Consider the following 12,323-nt stretch of genomic DNA (forward strand, 5'->3'; position numbering starts at 1 on the left):
AAAAAGTTTGTGTTAAAAATAATTTTTATCAGTCTTTAATAGCAATTTAAAAATTGAAACAGAATAAAATATCAGAGTGCACCACACTTAGCAATAACTACTATTTTGTGTAACTTGTTTTAGTTATAAATGTTTATATGTATTTAGTTACATACATTTATGCATATACATATATACTGGGTCAAGATGTAAAATTATTTTTTCCTTTGAATTAGAGGGTTTTTTTTTTTAAAAAAAGCAAAAAAAACACCCCCGCTTTTTTAGGTGATGGTTTCCTGTATTATGTAACTGCATGAATGAGGGAATGAGTTTTCATTCGTGGTCTCAGTGGCTGCTCCCTCTGCAGAGAACCAAAGTAAATGAAGGTGAGTAGATGAAGATCACCAAATACTTTTTAAAGTATAAATGATATCTTTAAGAACTAAGAATATAGGAATCCAAGCAGCTGCAAAAGACTCTAGCTCAGTTGTCATCTAACAATATTTCATAAAGTCTAGGGTTTCCTTTACAAATATCTCAAAGGCCAGGGCAGGTGATAAGGTGGAAGTTAATCATGTAAGTTGCATTACCTCTTACCAAAAAAAAAAGGGTGGGGAATTCAGCTGCTAGAATTGTTACTAACATACCATTTTGCTGAAATAACAGCAAGTTTTAAGCTAAAGGAAGATATTCTATTCACACATTAAAAAATGAGTTAATAACTAGAAAGTTCTCAGTTTTTAACTAGTCTTGGCACTCTAAATCCATGTTAATAGCATGAAAAATATTTTTTTTCTGGCAATAACGAACTAGTCAAAGCTTTTATCATGTTGTTCTTCTATCTCATACCTTCTTTCTGAGGTCCTATTGTCTCTAAGTGCCAACAGAGATAATTCAGCTTTTATTGCCCATGGAAAAAACAGAAGAACTAGAACTGAGGATGTGGGTTGGCAGTCATTTCTCTTACCACCAAGCTGAATTAGGTCCCCACTACTAAACTCTAACATCAGGACTATGAGAACTCATTTTTCTCTAAGACTTGTCCTTTTCCATCCTGTTACTCAGGTTGGCTTAATGGGCTATCAAATGAAGCCTGGACCACATATGCCTGTGATTGACAGAACCCATTTTTATTGATGAAAAGCATTAACTTCTGTATATTAAAAACACTAACAATTTCTTGGTTTTACTTTTATGAAAAGAAAATCATGGCATTTTTAAAAAAATGTTTTTTAAAAAACATCAGAGAGAGGAAGGGAGAAGGATAGAGAGATAGAAGTATCAACGATGAATCACTGACTTGTTGCCTCCTGCACACCTCCCACTGGGATGGAGCCCACAACCCAGGTATGTGCCCTGACAGGGAATCAAACCATGACCTTTTGGATCATGGGTGGATGCTCAACCACTGAGCCACACCAACTGGGTAATCATGGCACTTTAAAAAAAATCTGTCAGATGGTGGAATTTAATAAAAAACACACAAAAAATATTCAAAAAGGAACCTAAACAAATAACACAGAAAGCTAATAACTAAACACTTAAGGCTTTTATTACAATAACCATGCAATACCAAGCCAGAATTAGGTAAAGATCCAGGATGCTTCAACTATGTGACTAAGGGTTTAAAGATGGGCAGACAAGACATATCGACTTTTAATGTCTTTTGATGTCCTAACCAGTTGGATATCTTGTAATTAGCCAGCTATTTAAATCCCAATTCCTGTTATTTCCCTCTAGCTGTAGGGCTAACAGCAGGGGCATGCATAGGCGCTATGTTACAAAGTACTGGAAATTTTTTTACTACTTAAGAAAATTTCTGCTTAGCCCTGGCCAGTGTGACTTAGTTGGTTGAGCATTGTTTCCTGTACAGAGAGGTTTGTTTGATTGCTGGTCAGGGCACATGATCCGGTTGCAGGCTCAATCCCCACTAGGGGTGCGTGCAGGAGGCAGCCCATTGATGTTTCTTTCATTGATGTCTCTCTCTCTTCTTCTCCCTTCCTCTCTCTCTAATTTCAATAAAAATTCGTATTTTAAAAAATTTCTGCCGAAGCCGGTTTGGTTCAGTGGATAGAGCGTCGGCCTGCGGACTGAGAGGTCCCGGGTTCGATTCCGGTCAGGGGCATGTACCTGGGTTGCGGGCATATCCCCAGTAGGAGATGTGCAGGAGGCAGCTGATCGATGATTCTCTCTCAACGATGTTTCTAACTCTCTATCTCTCTCCCTTCCTCTCTGTAAAAAATCAATAAAATATATTAAAAAAAAAAAAATTTCTGCTTAAAAGCCCAAGTAAAAGTGCTAACTAACATTTAATGAGATTGTTAACCTCATTTAAAATTATAAAAGATATCCTTTCCTATGAGAAGTAGAATGAAGAAAGAAAATGACTCTCCTTCCACTTATCCTAGACTCAAACTGCCCACATCTTGAAATATTTAATTATAGGCTTGTTCTTTAGATGTTTCTTTTATCATCCAACTATAGTCATAATTATAGGTGTAGACTACATTATGTTTAATTGTTAATGTTAACCCAAATATCCGAGCATTATTTCATATTGGATTCCTGACATGTGATCACTTTAAGCTAGGACATGGCATATCATAACTGCTCATTTACATGTCTGCCTGGACTAAACAAGGATGTTAAATATCACTAATGCAAGGGTTAAACCACTTGTGTAGACCAAGCCATGCACTGGGAAAATAAAATATGCTTGTCTGCTACTACAGAAAGTCCCTTAACCAATCCTTTGTATTACAATTTTAAAATAATTATCAATGATTAGCAATGTGACATAAAATCCTACCTTGAATCCCATGAGATTTTAACACTTGTTGAGCCAACTTAATAGAAAATAAATCACACCCCTCAGTGTTTCTATATTCAGAATATATTCAGGTACCTCAAATTATATTATCTCTATTCATTTCTACACAAATTAAACCTTTATCATCAGATGTACTTTATATTCAAGTCCTCTAATGCAAAACTGTGGTAACATGGTTTAAAAAATTAAGCCAACTTAACTTACCCTTTGTCTGAAGTCTGAATCAGCATTTGGATTTAGCCCTAAAAGAGCCTGTTCATCCATCCCTGCTGCTATACTTGGAGTTTTCTGATTACAACAGACGTGCCCTCTAATCCCACAGAAGAATCCACAAACATCTGGACACACACAAAAGTAGAAAGAAAACAATACTTGATTAAAATAGATGCGTATCCAGAATATTATAATAAGTAACATTATGCAAAGACACAAGGATTTTTTAAAAGCTTCTTTTGAAATTATTCAAATTACAACTAAAAGAGCCTAGAGTCTCAGAAAAATGAGCCTGCTAAATATTCCACAAATGTATAACTTCTAAAAATCCAAAGTATGCCATTAAGGTTCTCAAATTTTCTTCTCTTTCAAGATCATCAGTAAAGTATAGAAAATAATTCTTTTCTACTTGAAATAGAAGCATCTAATTTACGATATGCTATGTACTATCTTCAGTACATACTTAAAAATGCAATTGTACAATTGTATGAAAAAATGACAAATCCAAATCCAGATTATGCTAATTTTAATAATTTGCCTACTTCCATTTATCAATATCACAAGCTTAAAAAAAATTAGAGTCCTAGCTGGTTTGGCTCAGTGGATAGAGCATTGGCCTGCAAACTGAAGGGTCCCAGGTTCGATTCCAGTCAAGGGCACATGCCTGGGTTTCGGGCTTGATCCCCCATGGGGGCTGTGCAGGAGGCAACAGATCAATGACTCTTTCTCATCATTGATGTTTCTACCTCTCTTTTCCTCTCCCCCCCTTTCTGAAATCAATAAAAATAAAACAAAATAAAAAATTAGAATGCCTGGCTAACTAGTGACCTCAGAGTTCAATACCTTTATTGGAGTGTCTACAAGTACTTCAAGAGAAGTCAAATGTAAAGAGAAGGGATAAGAGCGAAAACCTGGCAATTTAGCTTTTGAACAATGGCCGAGCTGCCTTTTACAGATCACTGCTCTTCCCAGTCAATTTTAGAAATGTATTTCAAAAAGTGTTTTTTAATAGCTATAAAAATTGACAAATAACTTAATACTATCCTTAAGAGTATTTTTAAGTCACCAGAAAGTAATGACTTTTTCACAAAATAGTGTCTTAACATTCTCAAATAAGAAAATGATAAACCCCAAAAGACAACTTGGTTTTTGATAGAATGAATATTTGAAGAAACAAGAAACCAACTCTAAATAATGTGAAAATCACATTTATTCTCTTAAGACCTATCAGATAGGTGGACCAGGCCTTGCTACTCCCAATAAAAGGTTTTTTCTTTTTGGCTTGGTGTAATTATCATAAAAAACGAAGATCGGAGCCTAAAGAGGGCAAGAGAGTAAGGGGTGGGCAGTGGAAGCACAGCCTCTAAGGCAGTGGTTCTCAACCTGTGGGTCGTGACCCCTTTGGGGGTCGAACGACCCTTTCACAGGGGTCGCCTAAGACCATCGGAAAACACATATATAATTACATATTGTTTCTGTGATTGATTAATCACTATGCTTTAATTATGTTCAATTTGTAACAATGAAAATACATCCTGCATATCAGATATTTACAATACAATTCATAACAGTAGCAAAATTAGTTATGAAGTAGCAACGAAAATAATTTTATGGTTGGGGGTCACCACCACATGAGGAACTGTATTAAAGGATCGCGGCATTAGGAAGGTTGAGAACCACTGCTCTAAGGAATGGTGAGGCCAGGATCAGATCCAGGTTTGAGGACCCCTACTATTCTGTTTTCCCCTGGGTCTGCCTGAATCAAATGACAGAGATGTGCTGAGAGCCTTGAAGAAGCAAGCCGGGCCCCTCCCTTAAGGTTACTGTCCCACTTACAAACCACAGCAAGGCAGTGTAGCTTCCCACTGCCCTCAGGATCAAGATCCAAACACTTGTGAATGACTCCTCACCAATTGGCACCCTAACCCCAAGGCCAGTGATGTTCTGCCTTTCATCTTTGCACACACTGCTCTTTTCTTGTTACTTGGTTAACCCCTACCTGTCCTTCAGAATTCAGCTTAGAAGTCACATCTTTCAAGGCTTCTTTGATCCCTATTGTCTAACTCTCCCAAACTGGATTAACTGCCCCTCCTAAGTGCTGATAGTCATTGCTTGCTTACTAGCTTTCTCATTAGTCTTAAAGGGCAAGGACTGACTGTCTTTTGTATTTGAAAAAAAACTGGATTTGTATTCTAATCTTGTCATTTTCAAGCTGGGGCCAAGTGAACAGCTAGCAAACCTGAGAGAGCCCTTTCTACAAAACAGGAAAAAGTGCATCTCCTCATAGAGTTGTAAAGACTTCAATGAGGGAAAGCATGCCTGGGCCTTCAATAGGTTATTTACAATTCAGAGCTAGGCACGTGGAGTATGGGAACTGCTTGGAAAATTCTAGATTTACCATATCATACTAGTAAGCTGGCATTTTGAACAGATGGGAAAACACAAAGGCAGTGGTTCCCCCTCCGTCCACCTTTCGCCGCCATCCCTCGCGCCAAAAATGACAAGATTCGATAATTCCCCTGAAAAATGCATACACAGATTATCAAAGACAAACTGAGTTTCTAGAAAGCACAACTCCATAAGTCCTATAAAAGATTCCTGGGGGGGGGGGGGGGCGGGGAGATTCCCTGAATTTGGCATAGCTTTAGGAAAAACTGCTCAAGCTAGATCAAGTCACTCTGAGTTTACGAAGGGAAGACGCAAGGGGTCCTAAGATAAAACATGGCAAGTAAAACTACCAAAGGAAACATAAACGTGCTACAGTTGTCAGTACAGAAAGAACACTTCATAGAGATGGCACTTGGATAATAACCAATGTGCAATGAAACATGGTAAACTACCTACTGTGTGCAAACACCCGAAAAGTTACCACCTGTGCGAAAAGGTGACAACTCCCCACCCCAAACGCTGTGCACGAACACACGCTCTAACATGGCACAGCCCTGCCCGTCGAAACGCTTGTTACAATCCGATAAGCACTTCGATTACGCATCTACCAAACGTTCTGGAGAAAGGTAAGCAACCTAGTGAACATACCAAGCCCCAACTTTTCCTGGGCAGCCATTAAATCAAGAATCAAACAACTGTAAAGAATGCCTCCACGCCTCCTGAAGACTGCTCAGGTACCAACACACCGCATCTCTCCAGCTCCAACACCACGCTGACCTGTCGCTCTAATAAAACGTAACTTCCACCCCCAGTAAAAACTAATTAGCACTTCAAAAAGTACTCCTTTTTTTTCTTTTTCTTTTTTTCTTCTGGTTACAGGAAACGTCGCTCCTGCAGAATTGTGAGGAAGGGACGAGAAGAAATGGCGTGTCCCTGCTGGCAAATTATCATACAGAAATAACACTTTCCTCTTTTTTTTTTGTCCCGGGGTGGGGGGCAATCAGGTTTCAGTCCTCTGCAGGTGAGACACGCTGCAACTATTACAAACGGGCTGGGTCCCTTTGATTAAACTGGGGGCCCCTAGCGATTCCCACCCTCCTTGTCCCCATCCCTCCCCCCGGTTCCCCCCTAAGGAAGCCTCGTGGCAGTTCGGGTGATGAAACACCCGGCAACCCGCAGCCACGCACTCGGGGCGCGCTCCGCGGCGGCCACAGCCGGTACCACCCCCACCCCGCCCGCCAGCCTCCGGGCGCCCCGCGGCGGAGGGGCCCGGCCCGCACCCCGCCCCAGCCGGGGGTCCCGGGGCCGGTGCTCCCAGCCAACTTCCACGTAGCCTCGCGGACCGAGCGGGGTCCCAGCCCCTCCGCCCCCGAGCCCAAGTCACCTTCCCTATCACTCCATCCCGCTTCCCCGCCGGGACTGCCGAGGGCCGGTGAGCGAAACGGCGCGGTGCCGCACGCAGGGAGCGGAGGGAGCGGCCCGCGTCTTCGCCGTCGTTCTCCGCCACGGCCGCAGCGCTAACGCCGGAGACGGGGATGGCCGGGGCCGAGCGCCTCTCGCCGCTCCGCGCCCGCTGTTGCCTTCTCTAGCGTGGCGCCGGGCCGGCTCGCTAGCAAAAGCAGGCGGGCGGGGCCGGTGGCCCAGGAAGGGAAAGAGTGCGAGGGCCTCGCTAACGCCGCCGCCCCCGCTGAGTCAGCGCGAAGCGCGTTCCCCGCGTTCGTGCCGCGCGGGCCAGAGACAGCAGCCTCATGAAAGGCGGACCGCAGCCCGCGGGCCGGGGCCGGGAGCCTACAACTCCCAGCATGCAACGTGCTCGCGGCGCTTCCGGGCGGCGAGTGGCACACGCGCTCCTGGGCGCTGGCCTGGAAGCGTGGTCGCCTGGGCCTGTGGTGCACGCCGGGATGAGGCGTCCGGTCTGAAACCTTCCCGGGGTGCGGATTCCCGTTCCTTCTGCTCCAGTCCAAACCGCGAGTGGAGTTCGCTCAGCGCTTGATACAAGTGACTTCGTTAGATAGTTGGTAGGTGGATGATCAGAGTATCGAGATTCGGGTGACGTGGTGCAAACCACGTGTGAGTCAGTTGTGTAATTGCTCTTCTTGTCGCCCCACGTTATTCCGATGAGCAGTGAAAAATTTAAATTTCACTTTAAGCATAATATTTGTCATTCATGAAAAAGAGCATTCTTAGGAAGCCCTACTCGTAGGTTCCTTCTATGGTACTGTTACTTAGCTTATTCATTCACCGATTTATTAATAATGCAACGAGGCAGTGTAGGCTCAAGCTGCACAGATATGAATCCTAGCGCCCTCTTCACTAGGTGTTGACCTTAGTTTCGGGCACGTTACATAACCTATACCTCAGTTTAGTAATCTGTAAAATGAGGGTGATTCAAGTACTGACCTCGGGGTTGTTGTGAGGATTGAGTTAATACAACCTCACACAATAAGGTGAGGTGTTTGGCACAATAAATACTTGATATTTAGGTTTCATGGTTGACTATTCAATACGTGCTGGATACAGACTAGGTTGCAGTCATTGGGAATACAGTAAAGAACAAACAAAACTTGGGAAGGGGGAATGGAAAAAGAAGTAGAATAAAATTAATGTAGCAATTTAACAGCTACATTTCAGTGACACTGCACCAGGCATTTGATATATAAAGTATCTCGAATAGCTTTTGCATCAGTTTATAATTTTCTTTCTCAGCATGTCAGGCTAGGATTCCTGTCCCTATTTCAGTATATCCTCAGAGTCTAGTACAGTGCCAGCCTGTAGTTATAACTCAATAAGTGAATACTTGCATAGATTCTTACATTAGCTATGTAGGTCAACTATGGACTATGGAGGCCCAACACTGGGTGGCTCTGAAGTCTTTAATACGGTCAATATATTGCACTGCCTTATCCTGTCAAGTAAGTATTTTATTTGCTCTTTTCACTTGTAAATTCATATGTAACATACTTCATATATTAAATGTCCTGACACACCAACAGCTTATCTACAATTTATCTAGTAACATTGAACCTCGGGTTATAAAAATGTCATTCAATTTCATAAACTCACATTATTACAGAACAAATAAGGACGCACTTGAAATCCAACTGAAGAGGACCTGAAAGGGATATTAAATTTGACCATTCCATATTCTGGTTACCTGGACCATGAAGGGCAGTTTCTAATCTCAGACTAATATAAAATGCCAGGTATTAAAATGTTGACAAATAACACTAATTATTTTAACTTAAAGCATATTTTTGTATGAATTGTTAAAATAAAATTTTTGAGCATTTATTATGTGCCAGAAGCAGTTCTAAGTGTTCAGACATTAGTCCTCATAACAACTCTATAAGGTAGGTACTATCATTATCTCCATTTTATAGATGAAGAAATTGAAGTGCATAAAAGTTAGGTAGCAGAGCTGGGATTTGATAAAGTCTAACTGCAACTTTAGGCAAACAAAATCAGTGGAAAGGATTTATGGAAGGAACTGGGGCTTGTGGAAGTTCTCATACTATATGGAATGGTTAGAACCCTACAGGAAGAACTCTATGTTTATAGTAAAGTTCTATGGTTCTAACTTCCCCTTGGCAAACAGGTCATAGCATGTGGCTTGCTATGTCTGCATGCACTGGGGTGCAACCCTTTCTTCCCTCCCACCCCAATAAATAATTTTTGGTGACAAAACACCTAGTCAATATTATTTTTCAGTCAACAGATTCAAACCCAAGGGTCATGTTTATGATACTGCACTGGTGTCTCCTCTAAATCTTCCTGATCTTGGGGTGAAAGGAAATCAGGCTCATCGTAATTATTCTCCTTCCGATCAGTAGGCATAGCTAAATTGCTCCTAGATTGAGCTGGAGACAATAATGATGTGTCCTCTCTAGGTAGGGCTGAGGGACTGTCTTCTTTCTTTAGACTCAGTATGGCCCATCTTCTCAATCTAAGTTCTGTACTATCCACCCTCTTAGCCTACTTATCCTCTATAGGGGGGTCTGCAACACCCTACGGTGGAGTCCTATCAGTCCCAAGTGTGGGGGGGCTTACCTAGGGGTCCCTGTTTGGGCTCCAGTTGTTGGGGTCCAGCCCCAGCAGGTCCAGGGGTTCCCAAAGGTGTGGATGGAGTCGGCGAAGAAGGAATGACACGGAGACAGCGTTCAGTTGATCAGCAGTCTAGCCAGGTTCTCCAGCCAGGTTCTGTCTTTATTCTGTTACATCTGTATTTATACCAGTTGATTTTAATCCTATCCATTCTATTCCAAAGGTTAGGGCATTTGTTATCTCCATTCCAAGGTCACTACTCTATTGTTCTTTTAAGCTACAAGGAAGTGACTGAAGGAGATTATCCTAAGTAAAGATTATGTAGTTTAAGTGTGATTGTTCTTAGTTAAAGTGATTAACTACCCACCTGGCACTTAGTTAAGGGGTTTTACTGATTTATTCCCTTCCTTAGTCCTGTTAATCCCTAACTCCAGGGAAAAATCCCCACCTGGGGAAACAACCTTTCTCAGAGAGGTGACCTTGGTCAACACATTGTATGCGGGAAACGTGTTTACACGTTTCACGTATTTATATGTTCTACCAGTGTAGTAGAGCGCGGGACACGTATTAATACTTTTATAGACTAGCGGTAGAATGCAGGTAACGTATAAATATGTAAACTAAAGTTATCATAATTTTACTGAACGTTGCCATTTGCGCAAAAAATTAGCAAAAATGGCCCGCGCCACCTGTTAGCGCGCGATAAAAACTACCCGCAAACAATGTGTTAAAACACATAGCACTAAGTAGGGGAGCAAATATATTAAGAACAGTATGCCATATATGCCAGGTCCCTTGAAACATATGCTATGCAGATGTTTCTTCCCTGCAGCGACTGTGTCAAGCAGCAAGGATGGACCAGCTTCCGGCAGTCTGACTTTAGAATCTGTGCTCCTAACCTCTGTCTCTCATATGAAGGTCCATTGAGGAAGATGACATCATAGAATTATAGTACTAAATCAGTTCTTCCTATAACAATAAAACTGTGTTCACCTAGCAGGTGTGGCTCAGTGGTTGAATATCAACCCACAAACCAGGAGGTCACAGTTTGATTCCCGGTCAGAACACATGCCTGGGTTGCAGGCTCAGTCCTCAGTAGGGGGTGTACAGGAGGCAGCCTATCGATATTTCTATCTCTCCCTGTCCCTTACTCTCTCTGAAATCAATAAAAACGTATTTTTTTAAAAAAGAAAACAACAATAAAACTTTGTTCTTGTTCTGTGTCTTCTTTCAGTTGCCAGAGTACTTGAAATTATTATGATAGACTAGAAGCCCAGTGCATGAAATTCATGCACAGATAGGGTCCCTAGGCCTGGTTGGTGATCAAGGCCTGCTAGCTGCTGGTCGGGGCCTTCCTTCATTCTGTGCCGCCCCCTGGTGGTCAGCACATGTCATAGCAAATGATCTTACTCCCGGTCTTCCAGTTGAACTGAGGGGACACTTTGCATATTAGCCTTTTATATATATAGATAACATTTACATATTTCATTATGGTTTACAATATGCCTTCAGATATCTTTTTTGATTTGTTCCTCTTAATCTTGTAGGAATGGAACTGGTATCATCATCATCATTTTAATTTATAGATAAGGACACCAAGGTGGATCTATGTTAAGTAGCTTATCCTAAGTCACATAGCTACTACAAGGTAGGCTAGAACTCTGGACTCTTGATTCTAGATGTAAACCAAAATTAATTTTAGACTGTAATAAAGAATACAAAGCATTTGAACAAAAGGAGCTGCAGCCCTGGAGACACGGATTCAAAGAGTAACCTAAATTGTGTTCTGCTGAGAAAAAGGGGATTTTTGTCTTAAAAAAAAAAAGAGAGAGTAATTTATTGATTTTTAGAGAGAGGAAGTGAGAGGAAGAGAGACATACTGATGTGAGAATGCAACATCCATAGACCCCCCTACCAGGGATCAGGTCACAACCCCACATATGCCCTTGACAGGGAATGTATCAACAAGGGGGGGGGGGTTGCCTTTCATAGAGAAAGTTCCCAACCAGGTTCCCAATTAGGTCCATATTATGTAAATGAGATACCCAAATTTGTACACTTCTGATTGGTCCAAGTTTGGAAGTCCTGATTAGTCAGTAACATGTTTCCTGCCCAGTCATTATAGAGCAGTTCTTATTGAGGGAGCAGGTCTTAGTCCATTGGTCAAAAGACAGGCCAGGAACTTCCTCATAACCGTTGATTCAATTTGTGTAAATGAGCAAGAAGCCTAGAGTTCAATCTGACATTTTCCCAGAATATGGAGTACGTGAGAAGCCCCTGTCAGCAAATGGCCACTAGGTTCTTATCATTTATAACATTTGGGTTCTCGGTTGGCCAGGGGGAGTCCATCTCAGCAGATAAATTCTTTCTCAGGGTTCACATCAAATAAATATTTCTTCTTGGGGGCCCACGTTCCTCCTTGAAATTCTCTCCTCTCTTGACTTCGGATCCTATATTATCCTCAAACTCCTTTTGCTTTTTGACTACTATTTGTTTTTTTTTGTTTTTTTTTACTGCATTCCTACTTTTGCTCTCTTAACATGTCTTCCTCATAACTGTGTAGGGGAGCCAAATTTGTTACCCAAAGGTGTGTCTCTTTTTCATAAGGATTATTTTAAGCTGGTTCTTTTTAAGAAACAGCAGACCCTGGGAAGCTCTGAAAACCAAGCAGAAGTTACCCTTTATAAAGGATGCATACATATATAAGGGAAATCTCCATTTCTAATGGTGTACCAGGAAGGGGGATGACTCAATCTCTAGGGACTCTTACTAATGAAAAAGGCAATATTTACTCTTTTTATTGTACTTTTTCCTGGGAACCTCCCATAGCTGATTCTCCTGACCTCCAACATCGGTTGTCTTTAGCTGAGGA

The 12,323-nt window shown here is 41.7% G+C and overlaps 1 protein-coding gene across 5 annotated transcripts in view; it reads right to left on the reverse strand.

Moving 5' to 3' along the window:
• The window catches only part of XPOT (exportin for tRNA), a 40,166-nt gene extending 32,987 nt beyond the window's left edge, over window positions 1-7,179 (reverse strand). Inside the window, exons 1-3 of one of the 5 annotated variants that reach the window (XM_036301626.1) lie at window positions 6,795-7,179; window positions 6,059-6,301; window positions 3,014-3,147 (exon numbers count right to left, since the gene is read on the reverse strand). In XM_036301626.1, coding sequence (XP_036157519.1) covers window positions 3,014-3,147; window positions 6,059-6,086 — 162 coding nt within the window. In that variant the 5' untranslated portion in view covers window positions 6,087-6,301; window positions 6,795-7,179. Of the gene's footprint in view, window positions 1-3,013; window positions 3,148-6,058; window positions 6,302-6,794 lie in introns of those variants that run through there. The other 4 variants (XM_036301625.1, XM_036301628.1, XM_036301631.1 and 1 more) reach the window with 4 other exon arrangements.
• Window positions 7,180-12,323: the final 5,144 nt, after the last annotated feature.

This window comes from Myotis myotis, unplaced genomic scaffold, assembly GCF_014108235.1.
Source record: "Myotis myotis isolate mMyoMyo1 unplaced genomic scaffold, mMyoMyo1.p scaffold_m19_p_3, whole genome shotgun sequence".
Classification (NCBI taxonomy): domain Eukaryota; kingdom Metazoa; phylum Chordata; class Mammalia; order Chiroptera; family Vespertilionidae; genus Myotis; species Myotis myotis.